Below are 14,444 nucleotides of genomic sequence, written 5' to 3' on the forward strand. Positions count from 1 at the left end.
GCAGATTTCGCGCCTTTCTGTCCTCCACATACCCTTTGCAGGGTTTCCTAGTCTCCAACCTGGACACTGGTCTCCGTACCTAAAGGCGGGCTTAGAAGGAGGATAGGCTCAGGGGAGGAGACAGGAAAACAGAAATTGCTAATTCGTCCAAAATTCGATCCCCTCGCCGGCCTCGCCCCTGCTGAGATTGGAGAGGAAGTGGGAAGGCTCCAATCAGTCCCTCACTCCCGCGCCCTCATGCCCCCACCCTTCTCAGCTCGGAGCTCCGGTGCGCCGGGTCCCAGCTCCTCGCCTCCGGAGGGGAGCGGCCAGAGCCAACATGCTGGAGGGGAAAGGCAAAAATTTGCGGGCCGCTTGAGCCAGCCAGACACATCCACCGAGCCCTCAGCTTGCTGCGAGCCACTCAGCCCCGAGCCAGGCCCTAGGGTAGCCCCGGAGACCGTGGTGGCCGGATGCGGGGGTGCGTCACTTCCGGGCGGTGCAGCGGCGGCGGCTTGGAAGATGGCTGCGCCCTGTGGCTCGGAGCTGCCCGCCAACTCGCCGCTAAAAATTCCGAAGATGGAGGTGCTCTCCCCGGCTTCTCCTGGCGATCTGAGCGACGGGAACCCATCACTGTCCGACCCTTCCACGCCTCGGGGAGCCTCACCTCTCGGGCCGGGCAGCGCGGCGGGCTCGGGGGCCGCGGCGTCCGGGGGTCTTGGGCTGGGGCTGGGGGGCCGCAGCGCTGCCTCGTCCTCGGTCTCCTTCTCGCCCGGCGGCGGCAGTGGCGGGGCTGCGGCGGCCGCTGCCGCCGCCTGCCGGGGCATGTCGTGGACGCCGGCAGAGACAAACGCGCTCATCGCTGTGTGGGGCAACGAGCGGCTGGTGGAGGCGCGGTACCAGCAGCTGGAGGGAGCCGGCACGGTATTCGGCAGCAAGGCCCCTGGGCCGGCCATGTACGAGCGCGTGTCCCGGGCCCTGGCCGAGCTGGGCTACGAGCGGACCCCGTCCCAATGCCGGGAGCGCATCAAGGTAACCGGCCGCTCTGCCCGGGGCAGCGAACCAGAGGCAGAGAAGGCGGGGAAGCGGGCCTGGGGGCGGGGGCCGGGCCGAGCACGGGGCTCCCCTCCCGGGCCCCGGGTACCCCTTGTGTCTGCTCCGCCTCTTTCTTCTCTCCCTGGGAAGGGGCGCTTCTTTCCAGATGGCCGCCAGCCCGTAGGTTTCCTGAGTTTGAAGTTGGGCGTGTCTGCCGCCGCCCCTCTTTCTTGCCAATTGAGGATGTCCCTGCGCTCTGAAGTTGGTAGTTTCTCTTTTTGTGCGCGGGGCCGCACTGTCGCGGGTGCTATCGCCCGCACTGCTTTGTTCCCAGATAGAGGGGCTCCCAGGCTGAAGCTTTCCAGCTGGGATGAAATTGAGGAAGGGCAGCAGAGGGCCGGATGAGCGCCCAGTGTAAGATTTTTCTTTTAAGTGCTGGAGTTTTTAAGACAAGAGCATTGGGACGGCTGGCCTTTTGTGCCAGTCGCATTGCTTGTCAGTTGAGGTGGTAAAAGGACTAGCAAGATTTGAGGTGCTTTTGGAGAGTTGTAAAGGCTTAATGACAGAAAGGTCGTGTGTTGTTATCGTGGAGGTAGAAGACAGTAGAGGACACCTTGAACGTTAGTCTGCTTGAGGGTTCTTTTGGAATGTGGACTGGATATCTTTTCAGAGTTAGGTTGCCTTGAGAGTCAGGAGGCTTCTATTTCTGAGGAAGCCCTTTCTTGACACCCAGTTTTATTTATTTATTTATTTATTTATTTATTTATTTATTTATTTATTTATTTATTCTGCTTCAAGATGCCGGATGCGGACAAGTACAGCCAAGTGTGCATCTGGCCGTCCTTACGCTTCTGCATGTTTAAATGCGGAGGCTTAATTTTACCATCAGCCTGCATATCGGTTTACGGTTTCTAATGATTTGTCTAGGCGTTCGTATCTGCCTTTGCCGACTAGGTGCTGTACTTTAGTTAAGTTCTGTCCTCTTTCTAGTGTCTGCTCAAAGTTTCTCCCAGTTTTCATTGAAAACTTTACATTGTGTTCACAAGTGTTCATTTCTGATAGTGAAGAGTACTTTTTCTGGGGAGTGGAAAACTGCTAAGGACTAACTGACAATGTCACATTAGCTAACAACCATAAAATTTAGTAAGAACAGTTGTTTAAGTAAGGGTAATCACACTGAGTTGGGGGAGATTGTGACAGAGTTCATGAGGCCTTGGCTCCAAAGATGTTCATTTGGAGACATTGTTACTTAGAAAATTTGGTTCAGAAACGCTTATTACCAACTGTTTGATTAATTTAACACCCATTGGAAAGCTAACTTAGGTTATTTGATTATGTGTATTTGATGATTCTTACTGAATTCCTTTGTTAAACAAGAATGTCACTGAAATAATATGTAACAGTGAAAAACTACTGTTCTTTGGGTTTCATTCATTGTTCTATTCAGGGTCCTTCATATTAAATTTGGGGCAGTTTCTTTTGAGATGTCCTGGATAGCATCCACCCACAGACTTTTCTGGAGTTCTGAGAGTGCCTTAGGCATTTGTAAATTATGCCTGTTTTCTTGATTTTTATTCATAGGATTTTCAAACTGTGCTATCAAAACCTTGCTGAATGTAAATCTCTCCATAAAATTGTTTCTCAAACAACCAGGGAATATCTAGTTGGAATGCTTCATTGTCCAGTTTTGAGAAGGAAATCTAAAGCAAAGAAAGGAGATTGAGCCTCTGAAGAATTTAGAGGATCAGTTTACCTGTTTTCAGACAGGTAAGACCAAGTTGACCTCAAACTTTTAGTCTTTTGAGATTATGAGATGATGGTGGGTTCTCTGATACACCTTAGAAGCTAACAGACAAGGAGGGCTATAAATGTTTGTTTTTGTGAAATGCTTGACTCACAATGATCTGGATCAAGAAACTTGACTCTTGTTAATGCTACTTCCTGCCAGAATTAAAAAGTAAGGACAAGTTCTGGTCTGTCTTGTCCCTAGACAAATCGGCATTCAGTAGGCACTAAATAAATACTTCGTTCATCTAAGAAAGTTTAGAAAGAATTTTGGAAGGTATCCTTTTTTCTTTTTCACTTTTTGTTGCTGTGATAAAACACTGACCAAGGCCAGTGTGGAGAGGAAAGGGTTTGTTTGGCTAACAGCTTATAGCCTATTATTTAGGGAAGCCACATATCTTAGTTTACTACTGCTGGGGAGAGACACCATGACTGAGGCAACTATTAAAGACAGCATTCAATTGCAGGCTTGTTTACAGTTTCAGAGGGTGAGCCTTGGTCCAAGACCATCATGCTGGCCCAAGCCTAGAGGCAGGCATGGTGCTGGAGCAGTAGCAAAGAGTCCTCGAACCTGATTCTCAAGCAGGATGCAGAGAGGAAGAGATTAGGGGGCTGGAGAGATGGCTCAGCAGTTAAGAGCACCCGACTGCTCTTTCAGAGGTCATGAGTTCAATTCCCAGCAACCACATGGTGGCTCACAACCATCTGTAAAGAGATCCGATGCCCTCTTCTGGTGTATCTGAAGACAGCTACAGTGTACTTATATATATATATAATAAATAAAAAAAAAAAAAAAGAGCTTTTGAAATCTCAAAGTTTAACCCCCGAGGGATACATCTCATTCCTCAAGGCTCTACATACTTTCTAATCCTTTCCCAAACACCAACTAGGGACCAAGCAAGCATTTAAATATATGAGTCTGTGAAGGCCATTTTAATTCAAACAGTCTCACCAGGCGGGAGTTCAAGGAAGGAATCTGTAGGTAGGAACTGAAGCAGAGACCACATAGGAACACCACATACTGGCTTGCTTGCCTTGGCTTGCTCTGCTACCGTTCTTTCATACTCCAGGCATGCTCCCAGGGATGGACCCGGGCCTGCCTATATCGATTAGCAATTAAGAGAATGCCTTACTGTCAAGGCCACAACTAGTCTGATAGAGGCATTTCCTCTACTGAGTTTTCCTCTTCCCAGGTATGTATCTAGGGTTTGTGTCAAGTTGATACAAACTGTGACTGAATGTATAAAAGTTTATAGTAGTGTTATTAAAAATTAAAAAAAAATACAGACTTTGGGACCCAAGTTCAAAAATACTGCTTTAAAGCTAAGTCTCAGAAGGCTGTGGAGCTAGCTCTGTGGTAGAGTGCTTGCCTGTTTTCTATAAGGCCTTGGAGTCAATCCCCAGCACTGGGGACAAATAAAAAAAAAAACATGTTAATGAAAATTTCCCCAGCTCTGTCCTTTTAGAAAACTGTAAATGTGATCTTTAGCACAGAAGCAAGTGCAGTCACTGAAAACAGAGTCATGAGGTAGCTGCCCAGGGAATAGAGATTATACTCAGGAAAAGTACAACCTTAAGTTGTTACAATCTTTGACCTAAAAGCAAATCTTTAGGTCCCAGGTTTTTTTTGTCTTTTTTGTTTGTTTTTGTTTTTTTTTTTTTTTTGGTTCTTTTTTTTTCGGAGCTGGGGACCGAACCCAGGGCCTTGCGCTTCCTAGGCAAGCGCTCTACCACTGAGCTAAATCCCCAACCCGCTAGGTCCCAGTTTTTAGAAGTGGCAGCTTAGAACAGTAATTTGGAAGCCTCATGTCACCATTGATGAGAAATGCAAAAAAGAAATTCGGGGGCTGGAGAGCCAACTCAGAGGGCAGTTTACAGCTGCCTGCAATTCTACCTCCAGGGAATCTAATGCCCTTTCTGACTTCTAGGCACCCATAGAAACATGGAAGGCTGGTGTACACATGTACTTCATAGGCCTGCACTCATGCACATGTATAAAGCAATTCTGAAGAAAAAAATCAGTCAGAATGAAGACCAGAAAGTTTTTTTTTTTTTGTTTTTTTTTTAATAAAGATTTTTCTATCTTTTTCGGGGGTGGAAGTGGGAGGTTTGGAGACGGGGTTTCTCTGTGTAGCCCTGGCTGTCCTGGAACTTGTTCGATAGACCAGACTAATTTTGAACTCAGAGATCTGCTTGCCTCTGCTTCCAGAATGCTGGGATGAAAGGATGGGATTAAAGCTGTCGCCACCTGGCTGTTTTGGCTATTTATTTTATCTTAAGTGAGTGTTTTGCCTACAAGTGTGTGAGTACACCATGCGGGTGTCTGGTGCATGCAGAGGTCAGATGAAAGCATTTGATCCCCTGGACCTGGAGTTCTGGATGATTGTGAGCTATCAAGTGGGTGGGTGCTGGGAACTGAACCCTGGGTCCACAGCAAGAGCAGCAAGTGCTTATTGCTGTCATCTTACTACTTACCATCTCTCCAGTCCCCAAGCCAGGACATGCTTGTGTAGAGCAGTGTAGCTTATTTAAATATATGCTCAGGGATAGGATGTCAGTGTTAAGCATGTGGTCAGATATGGAATTGCCCTGGGTTCAATTCTCAGCATTGCAGAGCAAACCAAACACCTTAACAGGATGTAGGCAGTACTGCATATACTGCCCAATCTATTGCTAATGTGCAGTGTTCATTCATAGTATCCACATGTAGGCTCACAAACTTCTCATTCCAGGAAATCTGGTGTCCTCCTCTGGCTCCCCGGGGCACCAGCTACACAGTGATAATAGGGCATATATGCATGGAGGCAAAATACATGGACATATTAAACAGGGGTGTGGGGTGTAGATAGAGACACATACCAGTACACTTTTCACTTTTTTGAGTTAGGGTTTCATGTAGTATAGGCTGGCTTTGAACTTGATACGCAGTTGAGGCTGGTCATAAACTTCTGACAAGGTACAAGAGGTTGTACCTTGAGTACTGGCATTATAGGAAAGTGCCACCATGCTCACCTCTAAAATTAATTTTGTCTTGATTTGAAAAGATGAGTAGTGATGAGTTTTTCCATTTAGATGGTCTCTAAAATGGAGTAAGTGGCCTTCCTCCTAAGGCACTGGAAAGCTGACTCCTGTCAGCCCCTCACCCAACCGCCTGTCTTAAAGCACATCACTTCTCTGGACTGTACTTGTTACTTATAAAACAAAATATTAAGATTAATATTAATAACGCTTGGGTTTTGTTACCGAAGTTCAACTTTTTAATATTGTTCATAACTATGTTTCTAAGCTACAATGTTTTACTTGAAAATCAGACACAAACATTGTTTAGAGTTTCATTTGGTGTCTGCCATGATGCTGGCATTTGTTCTGTCTTTGGGATAAATAGATGTGTTTAAAACTGCTGTACCACACAGATTGTTTATTCTGAAATTTTCTTGTGTTTTTGTTTGCCAGAAGAAAATGTGTTTGCTAACTATTCCAGCTCAACTTTGGAGTCAGATAAACAAAGAAAGAGGGGCTATCCCCCTTTTTCTTTTAGTGTTGTTTTGTGTACATCATATGATTTTTTTCCTTATGAAACTTTTCTTCACATGTTCACCTACCAAGTGAACCGTGAGTGCTTGTTATTTGTGGGGCTGTCTGCTAGAATGCAAACCCCTCTTCAGTGTGGACCCTGTAATGTTGCAAACCCCTGTTCAATCAGGACCCTGTAATGTTGTGAGCACCTTTACTCAGCTGCAGCTCCTACGCACGGGAGAGTTGAGAAGAGCATGAGACAACTCCAGTGATCGTATGCAGCGCAGTACTTGATAAAGTGGCATAGGAGTAAAGCAGATTGTAAGTGATAACTTCAAAGGGGAGCCCTCAGTAGCTGAACGATCTGTCTTGATTTAGGATTCATGAAAGCATTCACTTCTGAGCCAGATGCCACATTCACACTTCAGTCAGTTAATCTGATGCACTGAAAACTTCATTCTCAAGTCACATATTTATGGGTATTTGCCAAAAATTTGCCTCTTGAGAGTTGGCTTTATGTTTCTGAACAGATGTATATGTCTAGCTTTGCCTGAAGTTGAAGGGCAAGGTATTGTGTGTGACCTAACAAACTTGCCTTCACTGTGTCTGTTCCAGACTGGTTAGCTATCAGCATCTGTCTAGCACACAGAGCGATTTTGTTGGGACACTGCTTGCATTTGGTCATCAGGTGTCATTATGTTGGAATTACATTTGTCATTTAGCACCCACATTACAGCACAATGTATTTATTTTAGCTTTCTGTTTGTGAGAACCAATAGATCTGAAATAGTTGGAGCCAAAAGATGCCTTTCTCCTTGTACAAGCCTTTTAATGGACTGCCCATCCCTGAGGATTTTCCTTTGGTGTTTGTAGATAAGACTTTTCTTCTTTGTGTTGAAAGATTTCCGAGAAATGTTGTAAGCCACATAAGTAGACCAGTGAGGTCTTTCTCACTTGTTACATATTCCGGTTCTCTTGTCTTCATCTTACTGTCACTGGAGAGCATGTTTATTACTTGAAAGTTAAGTGCTTGGCGTTGGGAGTGTGATTAACACTTATAGCATTGTAAGGCCTTGGGTTCTATCCACAGCACTGTTAGAAACAAAAACAACCCAGAAAATCTGTGTTCTTTCAGTAGAGTATGGTGGCAAAAACCGATAATCCCAACATTAGGGAGATTGAGCAAAAGGTTAAACGCCACCTGGCTCTATCAGGTCAAGGTTATCCTGGTTATCAGAGCTCGGTCTCACTTGGGCTTTCAGCTTTAAAGATACAAGAAGCTCCCACTAAAACTGTGAGTGAATGAGACTCTCAATTGTTTCTTGGCCTTTTTTTTTTTTTTTTGAATTTAAAGTTACTGAAGAATGTATCTGGGTCTGGTGGCTTACATTTGTAATTCCAGCACTCATGAGGCAGAGGCAGGAGGATTGCAAATTCAAGGTTGGCATGTGCTGCATTGAAAAGTGCCAAGCAAATCTGGGATACAAAGAGAGACTCTGTATTACTGTTTCTCTTGCTGTAACAAAATGTTGTACAAATCAGCTTGTGGAAGGAAGGGTATGTGTTGGCCACAGTTTGCAGATGCAGTCCATGTGTCAGGGAAGTCATGGCAGCAGGCGCTGCAGGCAGCTGTGAAGGAAGAAGATACTGTCTTCACAGTAAGGGAGCAGAGAGAGGAATGCTGTTGTTCAGCTTACCATCTGGCTTTTATTCAGCCTGAGACCTCATCCCATTGGAGAACAGCATGTAGCATGTAGTTGACCTCAGACCTCTTTGGAAACACTCTTGCAGATACATCTATAGTTGTATTTCTATCAGTGAGTCTAAATTTGGTCTTAACCATCACAAAATACAAACAAGAAAAGGAAGAGAAAAACATTTAGAAAGTATAAGGATATAGCTGGGCATATAGCTGTGGAAGAAATACTTGCCCGACATGGGTAAGCATTGGGTTCCTTCCCCAGGACAGCAGAGGGCAGGGTAGAACAGTAGAGTCTCAACAATTGGGAGGTGGGGGCAGGACGATCAGGAGCTCAAGGTCATTTATTCTTGGCCATATAGAGAAGTTGGCTTGGGTTACATCAGTGCCTGTCTAAAAACCCAAAAAAGGAAAAATACGAAACAAGCCATGTAGTATAAACATTGCCATCCAATAAAATTTATGTAATGATGGGAATGTTTGTAACTCTTAGTTCAGTGTGATTGCTACCAGGTACATGTGACTACTAGCCCTCAGAATGTGACTAGTGTGCCCAAGCAACTGCATTTTAAATTATATTTAGTTCCAATTAAGTTACTTCAAACTTTTAAATAGCCACTTTAAAATGGCTACTATGTTGAATGTTGTGGAGTATTAAAGCACTCTTTAAAACGATTCTTTTGGCCAAGCTCAAGACCTCTAAGGGAGGTCAGAATTCTTTTCATTTGTCATACCATTCTATTTCTCTACAGGGACAGCTTTGAAGTGGTTCTCTGGTCGAAGTGGTGGAGAGTTTAGGCCAAGAACTAAAAGTATTCTAAGCTGACTGGGACAAGTATTAAGTTCTTGTTTTTTTTTTTTTTTTTTTTTTTTGGCACATAAGGTCCAGGAGGCCTTTCTGTGACGTAATAGGCTTTGTATCTGCACAGCCACAGGTGCTGTGAGTAACTGGAATGGTACCAGAGGGACTACAGCTGGGTTTTGTTTTAATTTAACTTAAAGTGGATAGCTGCATGTCTCTGTGCTGTTATATTGGCCAGAGCAACTCTGAAATTAATGGTCTTCAAGCTTTTCTGCTGTGTAGTCCCCAGAGACTTTGGAATTCATGTACCCTCTAAAACATTTTTAGGTAAGTAGTAAAAATGTAAATTAGGGGCTGGAGAAATGGCTCAGCAGTTAGGAACATTTGTTGTGCTAATAAAGGACCCCGGATTAGTTTCCAACAACCACATAGTGGCTCACAGCTATTCTGTAGCTCCAGTTTCAGGGATTTTGATACCCTCTCTGACTCCATGGGCACGGGTAAGAACGTGGTGCACATACATACATAAATCTAAAAACATTTAAAGTTTTATACGAATTACTAGGATATATAAAATACCCTGGTTTGGGATGAGTAAGACAAAAATGGGTGTAAAATTTATGAATAATGTACTCTGAATCTGAGACTCCTTGTAATATCCTTGTTGGTGTTGGCTGACTTAGGGAGTAGGAGATAATTCTCATTACATTTGAAGGGCGCAATGTCTCAGACCCATCGTTGCTTTGGTCATTCCAAATTCATAGGTTAAACTTGATTCCTAAAAAATAGCATGGATTACCCCAATCTTCAAGGATTTTAGGTCCCTGATCAGTCAGCAGAGGAAATACGTAGCCCTGGTTATCTTTTGGATATCTTTCTTACTAATACACTGGGACTCAATCCTTGAGATCCAGGCTTTCTTTAAGTAATAAGGTCTGAAATAGAGACGTTAAAGCTTCATTACTTACAGTAGTTGAGAGGTACAGTGGTGAGCCTTTACCTGAAGGAGATAGACGCTGAAGAACTAGTTGCTCTGTAGTGAAGTTTGTGTGGTTGTGTTGCTGTTGATACCAAGTTCGTTGGGCACTATGGTTGTGCTTCAGGAGCATGTTACCCTCGGCTCCCAGGCTTTACCTGAGGGTAGCATGAAGTTTAGTTGGGCAGAAGGCAGTAGAGCAGATGAGTTGTTGGTGTGGAGCTCAGGAGCAGTGTAACCCGGATTCTTCTAAATAGTGAAATTGTTCCAAAAATTTTAAGTGATTTAAAAAGCAGTGCCTTTTAATTGAACAATTTGCTGTGTAGTATATGGTGAAGTTGTGGTTTAGAATCGGTGCATGATTGCTTGGTAGTGTCATAGAGAACCATCTGAGCGTAAACTGGTAGTTTCAGGATGGCATTTGAGTGAATGTGCCAGTTCTAGGTTACGTATTTGATTATTAGCATATTTTTGTATTGAACTGTAGTTGTGTAAATATCTATAATGCATTGTATTCTTTAATTTTGATTTTAAGAAAACCCAAAGTTGTACGTTTTTATTTGGCTATCACACACAAGAATATATTTTACTTTGGGGACTAGGACATTACTATAACATGTAATATAGTAGAAATAAATTTTACCAAATAATAACGATAGCTTGCACTAGGTAATGTAGCATTGAGCACATGCCACAGACTGGTCCATGTGCTTTACAGACACTAACTTGCTGACACTGCACTTTACTCCAGTAGGTTCTCCCCTGTTTGAACATGGGCAGGCCAGCTTTGAACCTCTTTAATGCTATGGATGTGGAAACTCCTAACACAGACTTAAACCCTCTTTGTTGTCCCTGGCATCACACCCATTTTCCTTCTTCCCAGTCTTTGCCAGTGTTGCTTCCCCAGTAAGCCCCCCTGAGGCACCCCTTACCCTTCCTGTCTGTAGCTCAGTCCCAGTGGTCTCCAGACATTCTGCACCTAAAACTGGTATAGGGAACTGAGAGGAAGGAGGACACATAACTGAGGGTCACATTGTCCCTACATTGCTATTCTCAGGGGATGGCAGAATAGAAGAGCTATAGGAACAGAGAAAGGGAAGGCAGCTTAAAACTCACTCGAGGAACTCATCCTCGATGTTCCACTCCCCAAGGTTTACATTTGGAGGAGATGCTTGCCCGACTTCCCTGTTTCTGTGAGTGCTTCTCACTAAGGGTTTGTGGCTGTGGTTCTTTGCTCTTTTGCACATTGATAGAGCAGCAATAGGTGGTAATATTCGCCTTGGAAAGTCTTCAGTAGCAGGGAGCCATTACCGGGGTCATGAAGTAGGCCAGAGATACTTGAGGCCCCCTAGATAAGTTTTGCTATAGGGTAGCACTGTAGGGGCCAGGATAGCTCCTGTTACTCAGTGCCCATAGGCTCAGCCCTTCTTCTCAGACTTGGTCTTCTTCATATGTCCCTTACTTGACATCCATCCTTCTGACCTAAGCTAGCTCCTGTTCAATCATCTTACCAGGCACCCTCTTGCATCACTAGGACCCCCTCCCTCCATGTTCCTCTTCTACCCCTACCCCCAGCCCCTTGTTGCTCCTGTTTCAGGCAGGGAGGCAAAGTTTTGCTTTGTAGCTTAGACTGACTTAGAACTAACTATGTGGCTCAGGTTGGTCCTGAACTCATGATCTTCCTGCCTCAGCAACCTGTAATGCTGAGACTACAGCCTGGTACCAGTGATGTCCTTACTAGGGCAGTTTTTGTTTTCCAGTGGGCGATGTCTCTTTAGTTCCTATGTGGGCAGTTGTCACAGGCACTAAAATTGACTTCTGAACCCATCTTTAGTTAGATATAAGATGACTGAGCTGAGCTAATAGAGGTAGGAAGATTACCCTGGCCTACATGACTGAGACCCCATCTCATCTGCCCCTACCCCTCCCCCAAAGAAGACCTGGATGATACAGAGGTAATATCAGAATTTCTCAATCTGCTCTTTTTGAAAATTTTATTAATTTTTTATTGTGTTACGGTGTCTATGTGTGTATTTTCTTGGGCATTCGAGTGCAAGTCAGTACAACAGCTTTGGGGCATTGGTTTTTTTTCCTTTTACCAGTTGGACCTCAGAGATTGAACTCAGGTCTGTCAGGTTCGGTGGCAAACACCTTTACTTTACACTCTCAGCTTTGTGCTTGTGTTAAAAGTTTTTATTTTATATTTAAAATTGTTTATTTTGTATGTATGGGCATCTTGCCTGCATTACATCTGTGCAGCATGTGTGTGCCTGGTGGCTGTAGAGGCCAGAAGATGGTGTGTGTCAAGGATCAAACTTAGGTCAGCTGACCCAGAAACGAGAGCCATCGCCTGCCCACTCTACACTCCTGTAGAGTTATTCCAAGATGGCCTGAAGTTCCAGATTCTTCAGTGGAACACCTGGTAGAGCGAAGGGTCAAGGGAAGTAGGTAGAAAGACAAAGGAGACTACTGACAATCAGGAGGGGAGTGGGGCTTTATCCTTAGCCAGCAAAGCATTTTAAGTCACCGAGAGGCATGGTTAGTCTTCATTTTATAGCAGTCACTGGCGGTGATGTGGATGACTAGGAAGGGTAAGAGCGGAGGCACGGAGGCCATTTTGAAATCATTTCTTGCAGTGAGTTGGGCAGACAGTGAGAGCAGCTGCAGTGGCAGCTTGGGAGAGGAGAACAGTCCATGCATACCTGGCACAGTTCCTGAGGGACTCATTTGTTGGTCTTAACTTGTTCTGGAATGGCCTATCTACCTTTGACATTTTTTTGCTATGATCACAGATGACCTTTATGGGACTTCATGGCTAAGTGTTAGGCTTCATTATTCACAACCCAGTGAGGTAGACATAGAACACCATGTTAGGACATCCCTGCCCTATGGCCTGGAAGATACATTCTCTTAGTCTCTAGTCTGTCCAGTTTGGACAGATGTGGACAGAAGTGATTATCCTACCTACTTCTCTAGCTCTTTTTCTTTGCCAGAGGATAAGAACTAAAATTCAGATCTAAGATTTCAGTTAAAAAAAAAATTAAAGTATTTTGAGACAAGATAGTCCTGGCAGGTCTAGTCCTCACCAGGTAGATTGGGTTAGCTGTGAAGTTGGATCAGTCCTCCTGTCTCCACCTATGGAAGGCTTAGATTATAAGACTATGCTGCCATGTTGGGCCAGATTTTATATGTTATCATACAAGTGTGCTTTTATCACTACGCTAAGATATATTAGCACAGTGGTTCTCAACCTGAGGGTCAGGACCCCTTTGGAGGTAGAATGACCATTTCTCACACATCACATATCAGATACTTACATCACAAGTCATAACAGTAACAAAACTAGTTACGAAGTAGCAACAAAATAATATTATGGTCTGGAGTCATCCTAACACGAGGAGCTATATTAAAGGGTCACAGTATTAGGAAGGTTGTGACCACTGCATTAGCAGTATTTTCCCTTGGTGGGAAAGGACACCCCTCAGCCCCTGCCACTATGGAAAATAATGTTTAGAAAATGAAATAAAATGGGAAAGAGCTCAAAGTTTCAAAAACAGCTAGCAAGTACTATTAATGCAATTCATTCATCTATCCATTCATTCATTTATGAGTGATTCTGAGGCAGTGTCTCACTGTGTAGTCCTGTCTGTCCTGGAACTCACTCTGTAGACCAGGTGGGCCTCAAACTCACAGAGACCCACCTGGCTCTGCTTCCCAAGTGCTGAGGTTAAAGTCATGCACCAACAAACCTGGCAATGTTTTAGATTTTAAGCAATTTTTATGGTCATAGGGATAAGAACGTACTTATTAACTTTTTCATCATGGGGGGGGGTTATGTATCATGCTTTTATTCTGCCTACTTTTGGCATTACAGACATTTCTGAATGTATTTAAAATGGATGTTTAATGAACTAGAACCTCTTATGCATATGCCACAGTTACCTGGAATTTATGATCTGTGCTGAGCCTCTCCACTGTTCTGAGTACTGGATGAATGATGTTGGCACTTGGAAAAAGACATGTGTTTAACTCTTTGTAGTTACCATGTGTTTGTGGTTTAGAGTTCCTGAGAGCCTGTGGAACACTTCTGTGTTCCTTGGCGCTAATCACTTAGCTCACTTAGGATGTGCTGTTAAGCCTTACTGAAATAAAGACTTGTGTCTGTTCTCAGGAATTCTAGGACAGCAGTCATCACTTTGGTTTTCTTCTTGTGTTCTCAGCTACGTTAATGAAAATCGTATTTTGAATTAGCAAATATTATTGATTCACTGTATTTGATAGAGTAGATAGGAAGTTGTGTACTTCTGTGTTGCTAGTTGCAGTTCCTCTGTGAGACTGTTTCACTGTAATAGCTCAAACTTTTGAAACTTACAGTACCTTTTCCTTTTAGATGACTTCATTTATTTGAATAAGCCAATTATGTTTGTAAGTTATATTAATTAAAAATAAAAGTTCATATAATCAAATCTGCTTTTATTATTTATTTAATTTATAAATATTATTCTCTACATGGAAAGAAAGATTGGGTTGTAACTTATAAAGAAGAATGTGTTGGGCTGGGGATTTAGCTCAGTGGTAGAGCGCTTACCTAGGAAGCACAAGGCCCTGGGTTCGGTCCCCAGCTCCGAAAAAAAAAAAAAAAAGAAGAATGT

The 14,444-nt window shown here is 43.7% G+C and overlaps 1 protein-coding gene across 2 annotated transcripts in view; it reads left to right on the forward strand.

The window, feature by feature from the left end:
* Window positions 1-215: 215 nt before the first annotated feature.
* Window positions 216-14,444, forward strand: part of Msantd2 (Myb/SANT DNA binding domain containing 2) — a 33,874-nt gene continuing 19,645 nt past the window's right edge. The window contains exon 1 of one of the 2 annotated variants that reach the window (XM_087563286.1): window positions 216-1,011. In XM_087563286.1, coding sequence (XP_087419412.1) covers window positions 238-1,011 — 774 coding nt within the window. In that variant the 5' untranslated portion in view covers window positions 216-237. 2 annotated transcript variants of the gene reach the window in all.

The sequence above is a fragment of the Rattus norvegicus genome, chromosome 8 (assembly GCF_021556685.1).
Source record: "Rattus norvegicus strain SHRSP/BbbUtx chromosome 8, alternate assembly SHRSP_T2T, whole genome shotgun sequence".
Lineage (NCBI taxonomy): Eukaryota > Metazoa > Chordata > Mammalia > Rodentia > Muridae > Rattus > Rattus norvegicus.